The 17127-nt window shown below is 42.5% G+C and overlaps 1 protein-coding gene and 1 pseudogene across 1 annotated transcript in view; one reads left to right on the top strand and one right to left on the bottom strand.

Moving 5' to 3' along the window:
• Positions 1-3525: 3525 nt before the first annotated feature.
• Positions 3526-10736, bottom strand: LOC118729126 (annotated as a pseudogene).
• Positions 10737-14550: 3814 nt separating this feature from the next.
• The window catches only part of SUCLA2 (succinate-CoA ligase ADP-forming subunit beta), a 46269-nt gene continuing 43692 nt past the window's right edge, over positions 14551-17127 (top strand). The window contains exon 1 of the mRNA XM_036456419.2: positions 14551-14701. Coding sequence (XP_036312312.1) covers positions 14612-14701 — 90 coding nt within the window. The 5' untranslated portion in view covers positions 14551-14611. The remainder of the gene's footprint in view (positions 14702-17127) is intronic.

The raw sequence follows: 17127 nt of genomic DNA, 5'->3' as shown, positions 1-17127 counted from the left end.
TGACAGGAGAGCAAAGGCTTTGGTTATGAATAGGGCTCATATTCAATAATTTGCCCTTGCAATGGCACCACAGTTTGACATAGCCCCCCCGAAGACTTCAAAGCATGACAACACTGGCTGTATAATTTCCTTCAGCAAAGTGAACTGTCTTTAAGAAGATCTACAACATTGTTTAGGTTGGAAGATACTCAAGTTATTAAGCGAGCACTTGCATTCAAGTCCTTTATTGATGATGCTGACTTCTCTAAATACAATCTTTCCAACATGATTGCTATGGATGAAACTGCAGTATTTATGGGCCAATCATCTCAAACAATTGAACAGTGGAGTGCCTCCTTAGTGCACATTCCCTCCACTGCTTACAAAAGTGCACATGTTTCCTGTATTTTGGCAATTCGTCTGGATGGCACTAAAATCCCACCTTTAATCATTTCTAAGAGCAAGAAGGAAAAGATTGAACATGTTTTGGGCGTTTTTATTCTTGAAACTGAAAAAGCCTGGGCCACACAAGCAGTTATAAGGAAGTGGGTCGATTTAATGCTGCCGCTTGTTATGCGAGGGAGCCAAAGAGGTGTGCTAGTCTGGGATGCAGCCAGCACTCACCGCGCTAAAGACATAAAGACATTTCTTCACAAAAGAAAAATAGATCAGATAATGATTCCCACAGGAATGACGGCCTATCTCCAGACTCTTGATATTGCAACAAACAAGCCATTCAAAGACAATTTGCGCATGGAAATTAATGACTACATTGAAAATAGAATGGAGAGAAATCAGTGTGGAAACTTTGTGAAACCTAAACTGCAAGAAGTTGTGACTTGGGTGAAGAATTCATGGGAGAAAATCACTGACCGTTGCATTGCAAATGCACTGCGAGCAGGCTACCTTGACAAGAAGTACTCACTTAAAGACAGTGCTATTGCTAAACATGAGAGATTTGGTCCACTGATTCTGAAAGAAATGGAGTCACAAGAAATTCACCAGGAAATTCAGGAATTGGATTGTTATGATGATGTTCAAGAAGATGATGACATGATTGTCATTGAATAAATGAGTAAATTCTTGATTCTGTAGGATTCACAGTTTGTCTGGTTTGTGTTGACAACTACCGTACTACCGTACCATATACAGGTAATAAATTTCCTTTATTTTCATTTAACAATAAATGTGTACCGTATTCTTCTTCATGGAAAAATAAGACATCCCCTGAAAATAAGACCTAGCGCACCTTTGGGAGCAAAAATTAATATAAGGCACTGTCTTATTTTCGGGGAAACAGGGTATATAATAATAGAGGAATATGAAAATTGTCCAGGATGCCATAACATCACAACCGCTCAGCAGGAGGCATGCCCAGCAGGAGCAGGTGAGCGGGGATTGCCATCACCAGGAGGGCACCCGCGTGGCCCAGCCTGGAGGCTGCCTGACCCAGAGGCCACCCAACCCGGAGGGGGTGGCCCTGGTTGAGATGGCCCCCAGCAGAGGTGCACACAGGCCCACTGTGCTGCCCAGCCTGGAGGCTGCCCATCCCAGGGGCAGCCCCCAGCGGAGGCGAATGCAGGCCTGCTCAGCACTAATGTGACACTGCCTCTGTGCGTCCCTAGCCGAGGACATGACACTGCTTGACTGTGTCCCTGACCTCAACCCACAGGTTGAGAACCACTAGCAGGATCACCTAGGACCATTGGAAAACACAGATATTTATATTACGATTAATTAACAGTAGCAAAATTAGAGTTATGAAGTAGCAACGAAAATAATTTTATGGTTGGGGGTCACCACAACATAGGAACTGTATTAAAGGGTTGCGACATTAGAAAGGTTGAGAACCACTGCTCTAGAGTGCATTTGTGTGTGTGCGCGCGCACGTGTGTGTGTGTGTGTGTGTGTGTGTGTGTGTGTGTGTATTTTTTCCATTGTATTCTCTTCATTATGAATTCACATATCCGGTTTTACCAGTCATCTTGCTTCTTGGGTTTCTCTACTATGTTCCACATAAATCCCCAAATTAACTTGCTCTTAACACTGCCTAGGACAGCAATTTCAACCAGTGTGCCACTGTACATTAATGTGCTGCAAGAATTAAAACATGCAAGACCCACTTAGTCAGGGGCATTGACCTCTTTTCCTTAGATTGTCAAGTTTTAAAAAAAATTATAACAGTCAACACAACAATCATTTTTTGGTGTGAATGAGTCAAAAGTATACCTTTGTTGGGGGTCAAATTGGCAAAAACTTTTATTTTTTGGTGTGCCACAGAATTTGAGTAATTACTTTGTGGGCAATGAGATGAAAAAGGCTGAAAATTGGTGGCCTAAGAGAAGGACAAAGAGTGGTGAAGACAATGAGAGTGAAGTTATTTATAACATGCCACTCTGTTTAATAACTAAACATGATTTAGTGACTACTAATTTATACTTTTTAATTCCTTCACTTTTTTTCAACAAGCCTCCTTCTCTCTGGCAAACCATCAGTTTGATTTCTATATCTATGAGACTATTTCTGTTTTGTTTGTATATTTATTTTACCCTTTAGATTCCATATTTAAGTGCGATCATACGGTATTTGTCTTCCTTTTACTTATTTCACTTAGTATAATATCCTCCAGGTTCATTCAGCTGTCATAAGTGGTAAGATTTCATTTTTATGGCTGAGTAATATTCCACTACTGGTCTAGTGATGGGCATGTGGGTTGCTTCCATATCTTGGCTTTGTAAACAATGCTGCAGTAAACATAGAAATGCATATATCCTTTTGAATTACTATTTTGGGTTATTTCCCAACTATTTTGAATTGGTTTTATTTAATTTTACAGGAGCCTGGTTGGAGTTTAGTATGTTATTGTAAGTCTAGTAACAATTCTACAAAAATGGACATACAATGCCAGAATTTCTTCAAAGCAACTAATACTTTTGCATGAAACATGCATTAACTGCCACATATAGGCCAAAATCAGTCTCTGTCCAATACAATCAATAAGAAAACTAGTTGTGAACAAAAGGTTTTAAAAAGAGAGATTTTCTGGTTAACATAAAAGAAGGAAGAGTACCTTTCATCAAACTAGCCCTTGAGCACTGGATGATTTGTATTATTAAGTTGCACAGGATTGCATCTTCTCTGAGACCTGGTCCTGACCTATCATAAGAAGTAAGTAACTTTCTGGTAGTTAAATAAAACATTTGAGAGGTTATAAACTTTCAAGACAGAAAGGTCCACTACTTGTGTAACCTGGTAAATGGGGTACAGACATCTTGACTTGGAAGAGTTCCCAAGCTGGAGATTATAAACATCCTCTAAGATACCCTGAGCTTTCCAACTTAGCCTGTTTACTGTTTTTTTCTATAAAGCCATTCCAGACCACACAAGCATTTCCTGTGACCATAAGACCTTCCAACTCCATATATCACTCTTCAGTAGGATCTATAATTAGGTGTGATGCAGAAAAACACTGGATGGACCATTTCTTTGAGGCCTTGACTTCCTATAGTTCTCATTCATCTAATCTAGGAATCAGTGGACACTTGTCTAAGTGGTGGCCTGTATGAGAAAGCTCCATACTCCATCCTGGCTGCAATGATACTGCATACCATCCACTTTTCTCTTTTTTTACTGAAATTCTTAAAAAAACAAAACAAAACTGAGGGATATTCTTTCTCTTTACAACCATGCCTTCATCAGCAAATCTCTTGAGATAGTCCTTAAGTTTAGTCTTAAGTCATTATAGTGACAAATAAGTTCCACTTGTTGAATTCTGTTAATGCTGTTAAAGGTACCCATTTAAAGATTTGCCTTGTCAGCTGCCTGGTTAACCTTGCCCTTATTTTCATAAGTGAGAACTGTTATCATATTCAGGAGTAGGACATCTAGATCTCCATACATTTTCGTACATCTTTTCAGGTACATAACTTGCCAGTCCAGAGGCCAATAAGTGGCAGTGTCTCTCTTTATAAAACGCAGGTATTTTTCCACATTTAACCCAATTTTATTCATGCTTGCCTTGGGATAGGGAATAAATAATTCAGTAAAAAATATATAGCAAAAATAAAATATGTCTTATCACATACAACTTTTAAAGTACAATAATGGAAAAAGTCCCCAAAGAGAGAATCCAAGATGGCAGCATAGGTAAACACCTGAACTTGTTGCCTCACACAACCACTTCAAAACTACAACTAAAAGACAAAATAGACATCATCCAGAACCACAGGAAGGCTAAGTGGAAATTCTACAACTAGAAGGGAAGAGAAAAGCACACTGAAACTCAGAGGAGGTGCGGAAGTAAAGTTTGGAGGTACAAAGGTGCTTGCGCATGGAAAGGGCTGGCAACTGAGTAAGCAGTTGTCCTTTTCAATCAGGAGGGAGACACAAGCTCCCGACTGCTCTGAACTCCAGTTCCGAGTGAGACTCTGGGAACCCATACTCATATGGGGAGAAACTGGACTGCCTGGCAATGGGTGGAATTCGAAGGTAGCTTTCTCTCAGAGGTGCTTGCAGTGATAACTGTGGGACACTGAGACCCCGGGGTCTCTTTGGGCATGGCTGACAGAAAGCCATTGCTGTTTTCTCTGTCCTGTTGATTCCCTGAGACCCTGCCCCCCTCCAATTTACAACCCACCCCAGCTGTGCATAGAGGCTTTTGCATATGAATGACTTGGCCCTTTGCAATCTAAAATTACCCAACAAACTGTAGCAGGGTCAGAGAGCCCCAGAACTTACGAAAGAAGGCTTAAGGATCCACAGCATCTTGCATTGCTTTACAGCTGGGCCTCCAAACCCAAAAGAAGAGGAATCTGAAGATCTCTCCATAGCTCCTGCTGGGTGGCCTCAGGCAGAGGCTAAATTTGCACCTTCTTGGAGATCCAAGAGTCAGTGTATCCAGTGGTCAGAGTGGGACTATCCAGATTACAACTCCTCAGATTCCTAAGGGACACACTTAGGGGGCAGATTCAGTGAGCACCAAAGCTGCACTGAAGCAAGTCTTGCCCCATAAGGGTGTCTCCAGCACAAAAGTTCTCCCATCATAGACACAATGATCCTCAAAGCCAATTTGCCTGGAGGTCAATTTCCCCCAGTGATACCAACAACAATCAAGGCTTAACTGCAACAAGACTGTGCACACAACCTAAAAGGGGTGCACTAAGAGTGTTCACCTCAGGTAACTGGGAAGGCTGAGCCACTGGGCCCTATCGGACACCTAGCACACAAAGCCATTTTATCAACACAGGGAAGCAGCCAAAATGCAGAGACAAAGAAACAGGTCACAAATGACAGAAATGGAGGAAAGCAAAATATTGGATATAGAGTTCAAAACCACAATTATAAGGTTATTCAAGAATGTTCTAGAAACCACCAATAAATTTAGTGTGACTCTCAAGGATAGGAAAAAGGATCAACTAGAAATTAAGCATACACTGACTGAAATAAAGAATAATATACAGAGATCCAACAGCAAACTAGAGCCATAGTTGGAAACTGCAGCTCGCAAGCCACATGGGGCTTTTTGGCCCCTTGAGTGTTGTTCTTTCACAAAATACCACAGCCTGAGTGAGTTTATTTTGAAGAGGTGGTGTTAGAAGAAGTTTAAGTTTAAAAAACTTGGGTCTCACCGAAACTGGTTTAGCTCAGTGGATAGAGCGTCGGCTTGGGGACCAAAGGGTCCCGGGTTCGATTCCGGTCAGGGACATGTACCTTGGTTGCGGGCACATCCTCAGTAGGGGGTGTGCAAGAGGCAGCTGATCGATGACTCTCTCTCATCGATGTTTCTAACTTGCTATCTCTCTCCCTTCCTCTCTGTACAAAATCAATAAAATATATATTTTAAAAAACTTGGCTCTCAAAAGAGATTTCAATTGTTGTACTGTTGATATTTGGCTCTGTTGACTAATGAATTTTCCAGCACTGGGCTAGATGATCACAAGAATCAAGTCAAAGATTTGAAATACAAAGAAGCAAAAAACACCCAACCAGAAAAGCAAAAAGCAAAAACAATCCAAAAATATGAAAATAGTGTAAGGAAAATTAAAATTAAAAAAATAAATAAAAAAGAAAAAGAAAAAGAAAATAGTGTAAGGAACCTCTGCGACAACTTCAAGCATATCAATATCTGAATTATGAGGGTGCCAGAAGAAGAGAAAGAGCAAGATATTGAAAATATATTTGAAGAAATAATGACAGAATACTTCCCCTATCTGGTGAAAGAAATAGACTTACAAGTCCAGGAGGCACAGAGAACCCCATACAAAAGGAATCCAAAGAGGACTACACTAAGACACATCATAATTAAAATTTCAAGAGCAAAAGATAAAGAGAGGTTATTAAAAGCAGCAAGAGAAAAACAATTAGTTACCTATAAGAGAGTACTCATATGATTGTCAGCTGATTTCTCAACAGAAACTATGCAGGCCAGAAGGGAGTGGCAAGAAATATTCAAAGTGATGAATAGCAATAACCTACAACCAAGATTACTCTACCCAGCAAAGCTATCATTCAGAATTAAAGGTCAGATAAAGAGCTTCACAGACAAGAAAAAGTTAAAGAGTTCATCACCGCCAAACCAGTATCATATGAAATGCTGAAGGGTATTCTTTAAGAAGAGGAAGAAGAAAAAGGTAAAGATAAAAATTATGAACAACAAATATATATCTATCAAAAAGTGAATCTAAAAATCAAGTCAATAAAAATCTAATGAACAGAATAAACTGGTGAATACAATAGAATCAGGGGCATAGAAAGGGAGAGGACTGACAATTTTTGGGGGGAAGGAGATGTGGGGGGTTTGGGAAGAGGCTGGATAAAAATTGTACACCTATGGTTGAGGACAGTGAGGGGGTTAAGGGCAGGGGAAGTGGGAACGGGGTGGATGGGAGCTATGGGGACAAAAAGAGGACCAACTGTAATAATCTGAACAATAAAGATTTATTTAAAAAAATAAAGTACAATAATGATGTGCCTTACTTACTTCCATGCACATTTGTCTAACATTACAGTTGTTTTTTTATTTTTATTGTTGAGGGTATTACAGATGTACCTCTCCCCATCCCTACTCTATGCTCCCCTTCATCTGGGTCCCACTGCACCCCAGGCCTTTACCTCATTATTGCCTGTGTCCATGGGCTATATATAAATTCTTTGGTTAATTAAAACACTTAGTTTTAAACTCCTGAAGTTTGCAGCCATCCTGTGATTTTGTGTTAAGACGTTGATTCTTAAGCACTGTCTGGTGGTCAGCTTCAGAACTAGAGCTGGTTCATGGTTTATTAGTCTTCTCTGCTTTAACTTCCTTTGTATGTTATGGAACATCCTCTTTGAAGGTAATATCTTGATGATCTTCATTTCCAGGTTTGATAACTTCCTGATCACCTGTTACACTGACATTCAGCACTAACTCACCATCCTCTGCAGATACTTTGGTTACTGCCAATTGTGCAGCATAAGCCCAAGAGAAAGAGCAGCACTTCATACAGGCCTGGCATACCATTTCTTAGAAATCCCCACTCTCAGGGGGAATGGCACTTCCATGGAACCAGTCTTCTTACACTACATACTGGATCATCTCATCTGGAATTTCATTTTCAGGATCAGGGTAAGGTCTCTTACAAATGCAGTACAATCCAAAAAAGTTGTCTTTATAATTATTGCCAGAATTTATCTTTGTATTGTCAGGGAATAATTTGCATTCCAATTTTTCATTTTTTATTTTATTTTATTTTTTAAATAAATTTTTATTGTTCACATTATTACAAATGTTCCTTCCCCCCCCCACCCCCTCCATTGCTCTCCTCCACCAGGTTCCCACCCCACCCTCTGCCCTTTCCCCACTCCCCATTGTCCTCATCCATAGGTGCACAGTTTATGTTCAGTCTCTTCCCACACCCCCCTCTCTCCTTTTCCCCAAGAATCGTCAGTTCACTCCCCTTCCATACCTCTGATTCTATTATATTCAACAGTTACTATTGTTCATCAGATTTTTTTTTTAATTTCCTTGGTTTTTAGATTCACTTGTTGATAGTTACATATTTGTTGTTCATAATTTTTATCTTTGTTTACTTTCTCTTCTGAAAGAACCCCCTTCAGCAATTCATATAATTCTGGTTTGGTGTTGATGAACTCCTTTAGCTTTTTTTTTTATTAGTGAAGCTCTTTATCTGACCTTTGATTCTGAGTGATAGCTTTGCTGGATAGATTATCTTTGGCTGTAGGTTCTTACTATTCATTACCTTGAATATTTCTTGCCATTCCCTTCTGGACTTCATGGTTTCTGTTGAGAAGTCAGCTGACAATCGTATAGGTGCTCCTTTATAGGTAACTACCTTCTTTGCTCTTGCTTCTTTTAATATTCTCTCTTTGTCTTTTGCTCTTGGAATTTTAATTATGATGTGTCTTGGTGTGGTCCTCTTTGGATTCCTTTTGTTTGGAGTTCTGTGCGCTTCCTGGACTTGTAAGTCTAATTCTTTCACCAGGTGGGGGAAGTTTTCTGTCACTATTTCTTTCAGTATGTTTTCCCTATCTTGCTCTCTCTCATCTTCTGGGACCCCCATAATTCTGATGTTGGTTCGCTTGAAGTTGTCCTGGAGGTTTCTTACATTATCTTCAATTTTCTGGATTCTCTTGCCTTCTAGTTTCTGTGGAGGAGTGTCTTCTGGCTCTTTATGTTTCAAATCTTTGACTTGATTCTTGTGATCTTCCCTTCTGTTTTTAGGACTCTGTAAAATATTTTTTATTTCAGACAATGTATTCTTTATTTCTTGTTGATCCCTTATCATTTCTTGATGACTCCTTATTAATTCTAGTTGATCTCTTTTCATATCCTCATAGATCTTATCCATCTTTTCTAGGAAATTCTTGAAAAACCTTATAAGCGTAGATTTGAACTCTGTATCCAGACGCTTTTTGTCCTCCATTTCTTTCATTTGTGATCTATTTTGTTGTCGCATTTCACAGTTACAGATGGGACGGGGTTTCAGGGAGGAGCCTGCAGCTTTGGCTTCTGTCAGCCCCGCCCTATGCAGGTCCTTCAGTGCTCACTGCCAGCGCCTCTGAGAGAAAGGTGCCCTCGATTTTCACCTGCTGCCAAACAGTCTATGCTCTCCCACAATGAGCCCGGTATTGGGGTTCAGTTCAGTTGGAAGTGGAGTTGGAGGTGGCGTTCAGAGCAGTCTGGAGCACCAGTCTCCTTCCCGTCAGGGCGGCACAGCCGACTGTCCCTTCTCTGCACGCAGTGTGTGCGCCTCCGGGACCTCTTTTCGCCGCTCCCCAAGGTTCCACCTTACAGCCCGGCTCCCTATGACTGAGCCTGAGTCCCCAGGGTCTGGCCTCGAACTGGGGTTCAGAGGAGTCGGGGGCCCAGGACAGTCGGAGTTTTATCTCCTTTCCGCTAGGGAATGCCCGCCAGGCACTCCGCCTCCCCCTCCTCTCTGGCTCCGTCCTCTCCGTGTGCAGCGTCTCCGTACCTTGGGCTTTTCCAGCTCCTCCGCACCTCCTTCTGGTTTTCTCCTTGCTTCTCGCTGTAGAATTTCCAGTCAGTCAACCTTCCTGTAGTTCTGGGCAATGTCCGTTTTATATTTTAGTTGTATTTTATTGAAATTGTGTGTGGCTGCGGCTAGGTGTTCACCTGGGCACAGCCTTCTTGAATCTGCATTCCAATTTTTTAAACTTGCTGTTTCCTCAAGTCATAATGAAAAGTTCTTTGTGTATAGTTCAAATACTTTATGGCTTCCACGACATTCAAAACTGCAAGCTAGGCAAATTCCTGCTGGTTCTTCTCTTGCAGGGGTGCAGGTACTAACTACAGGTATATGGTGCTTGTCTCTTTATTGTGCTGCAAATAGGAATACTTGTTGGGGTCGCTGCCGCCCAGTATGGCACACACCTCATTTTCCAACTCTTCCTCGACCAGCCAGCAATACCATGGGCTCCAGATCCCACTGCTGCCCAGTGACCTCCGCTCCAGCCATCCTCAGCTGTCATGGGACTGCAGCTTTGCTCTGGTGGATGCAGGAAGAGCGGCCACGAGAGGCATGGCTTTGGGTTTCTTTTGATATATATCGAGAAGTGATGGCTATACGGCAATTCTAATTTTAATTTTTTTTTTCAGGAATCTCCATACTGTAGTGGCTGCATCAATCTGCGTTCCCACCAACAGTACACAAAGATATACATTGTATTTACCCATAGTTTTGTTTGCCATAATCTTCTTTCCTTCCTGATGTTCCAAGGTTTCTTCTTTGATCTTTTCCCTCCGTTAGATACCATCTTTTAGGTATTAAGTTCTCTGATGACCAATTCTCTTAGTTTTCATTCATTTGAAAATGTCTGGATTTCTCCTTATTCTTGAAGAATATTTTCACTACATATAAGATTCTGGATTGCCAGTCCTTTTCTTTCAGGACTTGAAATTTATTGTGCTATTTTCTTCTGGCCTCAAAGATCGCTGATGATAAAATTTAGGTCATTTGAATGTTTTATCCCCTACAGGTAAAAGTTATTGTTCTTTGATTGTCGTCAAGATTTTTTATTTGTCTTGGTTTTCAGAAATTTAGTTATGTGCCTGCAGGAAGCCACCACTTGCCAACACTGTCATGAGTGTGCACCAAGGAATTCTAGAGTCCAATGGACCTTGAACGTTAGCAGGGCTGACGCTAGGCACTGATTGTTCGCGTTGAGATAGCAGTGGCTCCAAGCAATTTCCTGACTTAATGGCCTCCAAGTAAATGTTTATTGGACCTTACTGATCTTTACTGACCTTTGAGGTGGTCTGTCTGGCTATCTGTTGCCATGCTTTACTGCGGGCAAGTGGTATATCTAAAACTGAATAAAAAGCAGATAAGGCTAGGTCTTGGCGTGTCTCTTCAAGAAAGAAGCTCCGCCTGGCCCCAATGCTTTCTAAATTCATATTCCTGTATAGCATTGGCCCCTCCTTCAGATCCTGAATCTCGCCACAAAGGTCATGGCGTGTGTCTTCTGTGAAATTCTTTGGGTTTGACCTGCTTGTAGTTTGCCCAACTTCTTGATATATAAGTTTATGTCTTTTGTCAAGTATGGGAAGTTTTCAGCCATTATTTCTTTGAGAACTCTTTCAGCCCTGTCTCTTTCTTCTCTCTGGGATTCTGATGACATGAATATTGAATCTTTTTGTTATAGTTCCATAGATTTCTGAGTTTATTTTACTTTCCAGTTTATTTCCTCTCTTTATTTCTATTCTTCTGTCTTCCAGTTCTTTTCTCTGTTTCCATTCTGTTGTTTAGCCCAGTGTTTCCCAACCTTCTCTCATGATGAGAATCACCTGGTGGAGTTGTTAAAACACAGATTCCTGAATCCCAACTAAGAAGTGCTAAACTAGAATTTTTGAGAACATATAGGTAAAATTGCATACCTAACTTAGTGCTCTGTATATAAAATCTGTCTTAGAGCACTAGTTAAGTATACAATTTTACCTATATGTTCCAAAAAATTCTAGTTTAGCACTTCTTAGTTGGGATTCAGGAATCTGTGTTTTAACAACTCCACCAGGTGATTCTCATCATGAGAGAAGGTTGGGAAACACAGGTTTAGCCCATCACTAAGCTTTCTTATTTCAGTTATTGTATATTTTTCAGTCCTAAAATGTCTATTTGGTGTGTGTGTCTGTGCGTGTTTTTATTGCTGAGGCTTTCAATTTTTCTGTTTCAAGCATGTTTATAATTGCTTATTGAAACATATTTATCGTATTTTATCATTAAAGACTTTGGCAGATAATCTAACATCTGTATGGCTTCTGTGTTGGCATGTATTGATTTTCTTTTTTATTTACTTTGAGATTCTGGTTCTCGGTATGATGAATATTTTTTAGATGAAACCTGGAATTTTTGTATGATATTGTGAGTCTGTTTTAGCCTGATTATTATTATTATTATTATTATTATTATTATTTTACACAGCTTTAACAAGAAGAAGGGGGAAGTGCTGCGTAGGTACAGTCAGGTAGAGGTGGAAGCCCAGGCTCCCCTCTTGGCCTTCATTAACCCCCGGGGTTCGAGAGCTCATTAATTCAGGTTAGGGAGTCCCCATTCTCACTGACACCACAGTGGGTGGTTTTGTTATCACTCTACAATAGTGAAAGTATTGACTATTAGGCCCTCTATTAGGCCTCTCCTGACATTACCTCATTATTTCTGGGTTGGGGCAGAAGTCCAGGCTCCCCATGTGACTTTCACTAAGACTGAGGGAGGAGGGCACCCATTGACAGTCACTAGGAATAAGATTTTCAGTGTCCTTCTCTGACATCACTCTTCCTTAAGAAATTATTTCCATATCTATCGCTATATATTGAAAACCATGACTTTGTACCAGTACTTAATTCTAATTAAGAGAAAAATTTAACATTCTCTTTTTTTTCATATTTTAACTCCTTCCCTGATACAGAGAAATCTAGTTCCCACTATTTTTATTTTTTATTATTTATTTATTTTAAATATATTTTATTGATTTTTTACAGAGAGGAAGGGACAGGACAGAGATAGAGAGCAAGAGACATCGACCAGCTGCCTCCTGCACATCCTCCACCGGGGATGTGCCCGCAACCAAGGTACATGCCCTTGACCAGAATCGAATCTGGAACCCTTCAGTCCGCAGACCGACGCTCTATCCACTGAGCCAAACCGGTTTTGGCTAGTTCCCACTATTTTTAATATATTTACTTATTTGCTCAAAATTTCTTACAAGGTTTTGAAAGATGGTAGAATATATTTTGTTAGTATTCTACAGAAAGAAGTAAAGTGTCCTGAGGATAGAGTCACTTCCCTTTCTAATTCTCACAAGGGCCTTTATAAACTTAGGGTAGCCCTGGCTCTGCCCCAGAGGAAATGTTCTGGGAGAACATATGGGAAGGGAACATATGGGAGAACATATGGGAACATGTGCTGTAACCTGGCTGCTAGGGTTGCCAGGGTTACAGCACATGTCATTGGGGGTTTTAATAGGTGACTCATGGAAAGTGGCAATGATGATTATAGCTTACATTTGCATAACGTTTTCAGGTGCTTTCACTTACTTACCTTACTTGTCCCTAACTGTAACTCTATCAGATGGTCAGGGGATTCATTATTAGCTGAATTGTGATAGGCTCAGTAATGGCCCTCTGAAAGATATTTAGTTCCTAATCCCTGGAACCTGTAAACGTTACCTTAGATAGCAAAAGAACTTTGTAGATGTAATTAAACCGAGGACCTTCAGATGGGGTGATTATTCTGGATTATGTTGGATCCTTAATGTACATTTATCCTTATAAGAGAAAAGATTTGACAGGGAAGAGAAGGAGGCAGAAATTAGAGTGAAGTGGCCAAAACCGGTTTGGCTCAGTGGACAGAGCGTTGGCCTGCGGACTGAGAGGTCCCGGGTTCAATTCTGGTGAAGGCATGTACCTTTGTTGTGGGCATATCCCCAGTAGCGGCTGTGAAGGAGGCAGCTGATCATCGATGTTTCTAACTCTCTATCCCTCTCCTTTCCTCTCTGTAAAAATTCAATAAAATATATTAATAAAATAATTAGAGTGAAGTGGCCACAGGCTAAGGAGTACCAGTAGCCACCAGAAGCTGGAAAAGGAAAGGAACAGATTTCCTCATAAAGCTGCCAGAGGAGTGTAGCTCTACTTATACCTTGAATGCGGTCATCAATTTTCCGGCTCCAGAACTGAGATTTTTAAAGCCACCAAATTTGACATCAATTTTTACAAATGTGGAACCTGAAATTTCAGACCATACAGCCAGCAGGTGGCGGAGCTAGAATTTAAACCCAGGTTCACTGACTTTAAATCCAATGGCCAGTCATGGTGGCTGCCTCCTCCCTTACTGAACCACCACTTCCCCCACACCCTAACCACTCCACTCTCCCTTAAAACAGAGAGGCTAGTAGGAAGAGTAAGTAGTTGTCATCTTTGGGTGCTCATTAAAAACAGGGGAACTTTTCCAGCCGGCGGGCTCAGGGGCTGAGCATCAACCCACGAACAGGAGGTCAGGGTTCCATTCCGGTCAAGGCACAGGCCTGGGTTGTGGGCTCCATCCCCAGTGTGGGGCGTGCAGGAGGCAGCCGATCCATGATTCTCTCTCATCATGGATGTTTCTCTCTTCCTCTCCTTTCCTCTCTAAAATAATATATATATATATATATATATATATATATATATATATATATTTAAAAACAAACAAACAAACAACAACAGGGGAACTTTCACAAAATACTGCTGTAGGTTCCACCCCAGACAACAGAATTACATATATTCTTTGATGGTGGGGCCCATGCAAAGGTATTTTTAAAAGCTCTCCAGTAGTTCTAGTTAAGATTACACAGGTGGAGACGCTGGTTGTCCCTCCACTACATTTCACTAGTTAATAACAGCTGCTTTCTGGCCGCAGGTCGGACAGTGAGGCTGCGGCGCCCAGTTCCAGGGATCGGAGTGCGCTCCACGCCCGCCCGGTCCGCTCTGCGGTGCCCCGCGCAGGGCTGCGGCCGCGGGCGGGTTAACTGCAGGCCCCGCCCCGGCGGCCCGGGGGCGGAGCGCGTCCCGAGCGGCTGCGTCGCCGGCCGCCGCGCTTCACTGCGCCTGCGCGGGCGCCGAGGGGTCGGGTCGGACTCAGAAATGGCGGCCTCCATGTTCTCCAGCCGGCTGTTGGCCGCCGCCACCCTGAGGAGCCGCCCGCCCCGGACGGCGCTGCGGGCCGCCGCCCAGGTACTGAGCCCGGCCTGCTGTTGCTTTGAGGGTCGGCAGGAGAGAGGGCGAGGCGGGCGACTCGGCTCCCGTGGGCGAGGCGGGCAGGGACCCGAGGCCGGACTCGGGGTCACTTCTCCGGCAGTGACATTGGCCGACGCGGGGCGCCCGCCGGGGAGCGCTGGCTGCCGGGGCGGCGAGCCGGCTCTTGGCGTCGCTTCGCCCCGGCCCTCAGTCCGCCAGGAGCCCGGCGGCCGCTCCCCCGCATCCTCCCTGCTCGGGCCCCCGGCGCCGGCCCTGCGGGAGGGGACGCCCTTCAGACGAACTTTGGGTTCCTTGGGAGCCGCCGAGGGTGGCCAGGGCCAGCGGTGCCTGCTGACAGGGCTTTTCTGGGACGAGGCAGCCAAGTTTCTTCCCTTCCCCCAGGAGCCGCGTTCCATTCTGTTTGTTAATAGTGGTAATAAGATGGTGTGTACGAGGTTTCCAAATGGGGAAGTAAGTCTTTTGGATCACTTCAGTTCTGAATAGATTATAGCATAATGGCCTCAGGTTTTGCTTTGCTTCTGTGAGTGTTTACCGGGTGCCAGGCAGTCTAGGCTTTTCAGCAACACACAGTAAGGGAGTCAGCTACCTTTGCATCATTGATGAAGAAACTGTTGCCAAGAGAACAAGTAATTTGGGTTGGGTCCGGACGTAGGTAAGGTCAAAGCTTAGGTTTCATTCCAGAACCGAATGGCTCCAGAGCTTGTGTGCTTGAATCTGCTCCTCGGTGTTTTCCAGAGCATAAGAATTGGCCGATTCTTCTCAAGGTCAAAACTTGTGGAAGGGCACAATTGGCTTTGTAAGCCAGTTATGTTCTGAAGTAACTCCTCAGACGTGCCATAAATGAATTGATTTTCTTTTAAAAGCTATTCACACTTTCAATCTACAGGTAGTGAATCCCATGAGCTTGCTTCCTAATAAAAGTGTTGTTTTTTTGGCCTTGAACTTCCTTATGAGTTGTAAAGGGTGCTGTCTAGTTTTTAGAATATGTTTTCATCCTAATCATAATCTTTAGCCTTTTGGAAATTCCTTTGTAAGCTTTTATGTCTCCATATGGAGATGCCTAAGGTACTGTCTTAATAACATCTCTTCTACTCTCACATTAAGTAATGTAGCTTTAGAGTTTGGAAGGACCTAAGAAGTCTGTCCTCTTGCTTTTGTAGATGAGGACACAGAGGTGCGGTCAGGGTTTTAGAAAACTTTTTCAAGATCACACATTGAATTTCGCTGGAAAGGATTATCAAAGTATTTTAGAGTGCTATACATACTTAAAGTGGTATGAAAGCTATCAGTAATATTCTATATTTACTACTAATTCTCCGTAGTGTTTGAAAGAAACCATACAAATATACAGAAGTCTCCTCTTATCCATGGATGATACGTTCCAGGACCCTCACTGGACATCTAAAACCATGGATAGTACCAAACCCTTATTTATATATAGTTTTTCTTTTATACATACACTAGAGGCCTGGTGCATGAAATTCATGCGTGGGTGCTGATCTCTCTAGGCCTGGCTGGTGATCAGGGCCTATTTGGGCCATCTTGCCAGTCCTGATCAGGAGCTGGCTGAGTGGTGCCTGCCTGATGAGGGGCGAGGGACTGGGGGAGGTTAGCCAGCTTGCCAGGAGGGAAAGACCTGAGGAGGTTGGCTGGCTTCAGGAGGTTGGTTAAGGGAGCACACTGACCACCAGGGGGCAGCTCCTGCATTGAGCATCTGCCCCCTGGTGGTCAGTTCAGTGTGCACTATAGTGACTGGTGGACCAGTGTTTCGGTTGTAACTGTCACTAAGCTTTTATATGTGTGTGTGTGTGTGTGTGTGTGTGTATATATATACATATATATATATATATATATATATATATATATATATATATGTATGTATATATATGTATATATATGTATATGTGTGTACACACACACACACACACACACACACACACGACCTGTTGCAGGAATATTCCTGCAAGACTTCCAGCAGGCTTCCCTCCTGCCAACACCACCTCTCCTGCCTCCCCCCCCCCCACACCTCTCCCACTGAGACAGGTCGGTGTGCCACTGCTGCATGTCATGCCCCGCCCCACCCCAAAGGCACTGCCTATGCTTTCCCTTCAGCAGCTGCTGCCCCCTTGCTTTCCACTTTCCCTCCCTCTTCCTTCTATGTTGTCTTCAGTTACTCCTCCCTCCCTCCATGTATGCAAATTAACTGCCATCTTTGTTGGGTTAATTTGCATACTCACTCTGGTGGCCATAGTGGAGTGATGGTTAATTTGCATATTACTGTATTATTAGGTAGGACTAGATACCTATGGTAAAGTTAATTTATAAATAGGCACAGTAAGAATGACAACAATAACTAATAGTATAATAGAACGGCTATAAAAAAAACTTAATAGCAGTTAGGT

This window comes from Pipistrellus kuhlii, unplaced genomic scaffold (assembly GCF_014108245.1).
Source record: "Pipistrellus kuhlii isolate mPipKuh1 unplaced genomic scaffold, mPipKuh1.p scaffold_m20_p_3, whole genome shotgun sequence".
In the NCBI taxonomy this organism is placed as follows: domain Eukaryota; kingdom Metazoa; phylum Chordata; class Mammalia; order Chiroptera; family Vespertilionidae; genus Pipistrellus; species Pipistrellus kuhlii.
The sequence above is the reverse complement of the archived record's forward strand: the minus strand, read 5'-3'. Positions and strand labels throughout refer to the sequence as shown.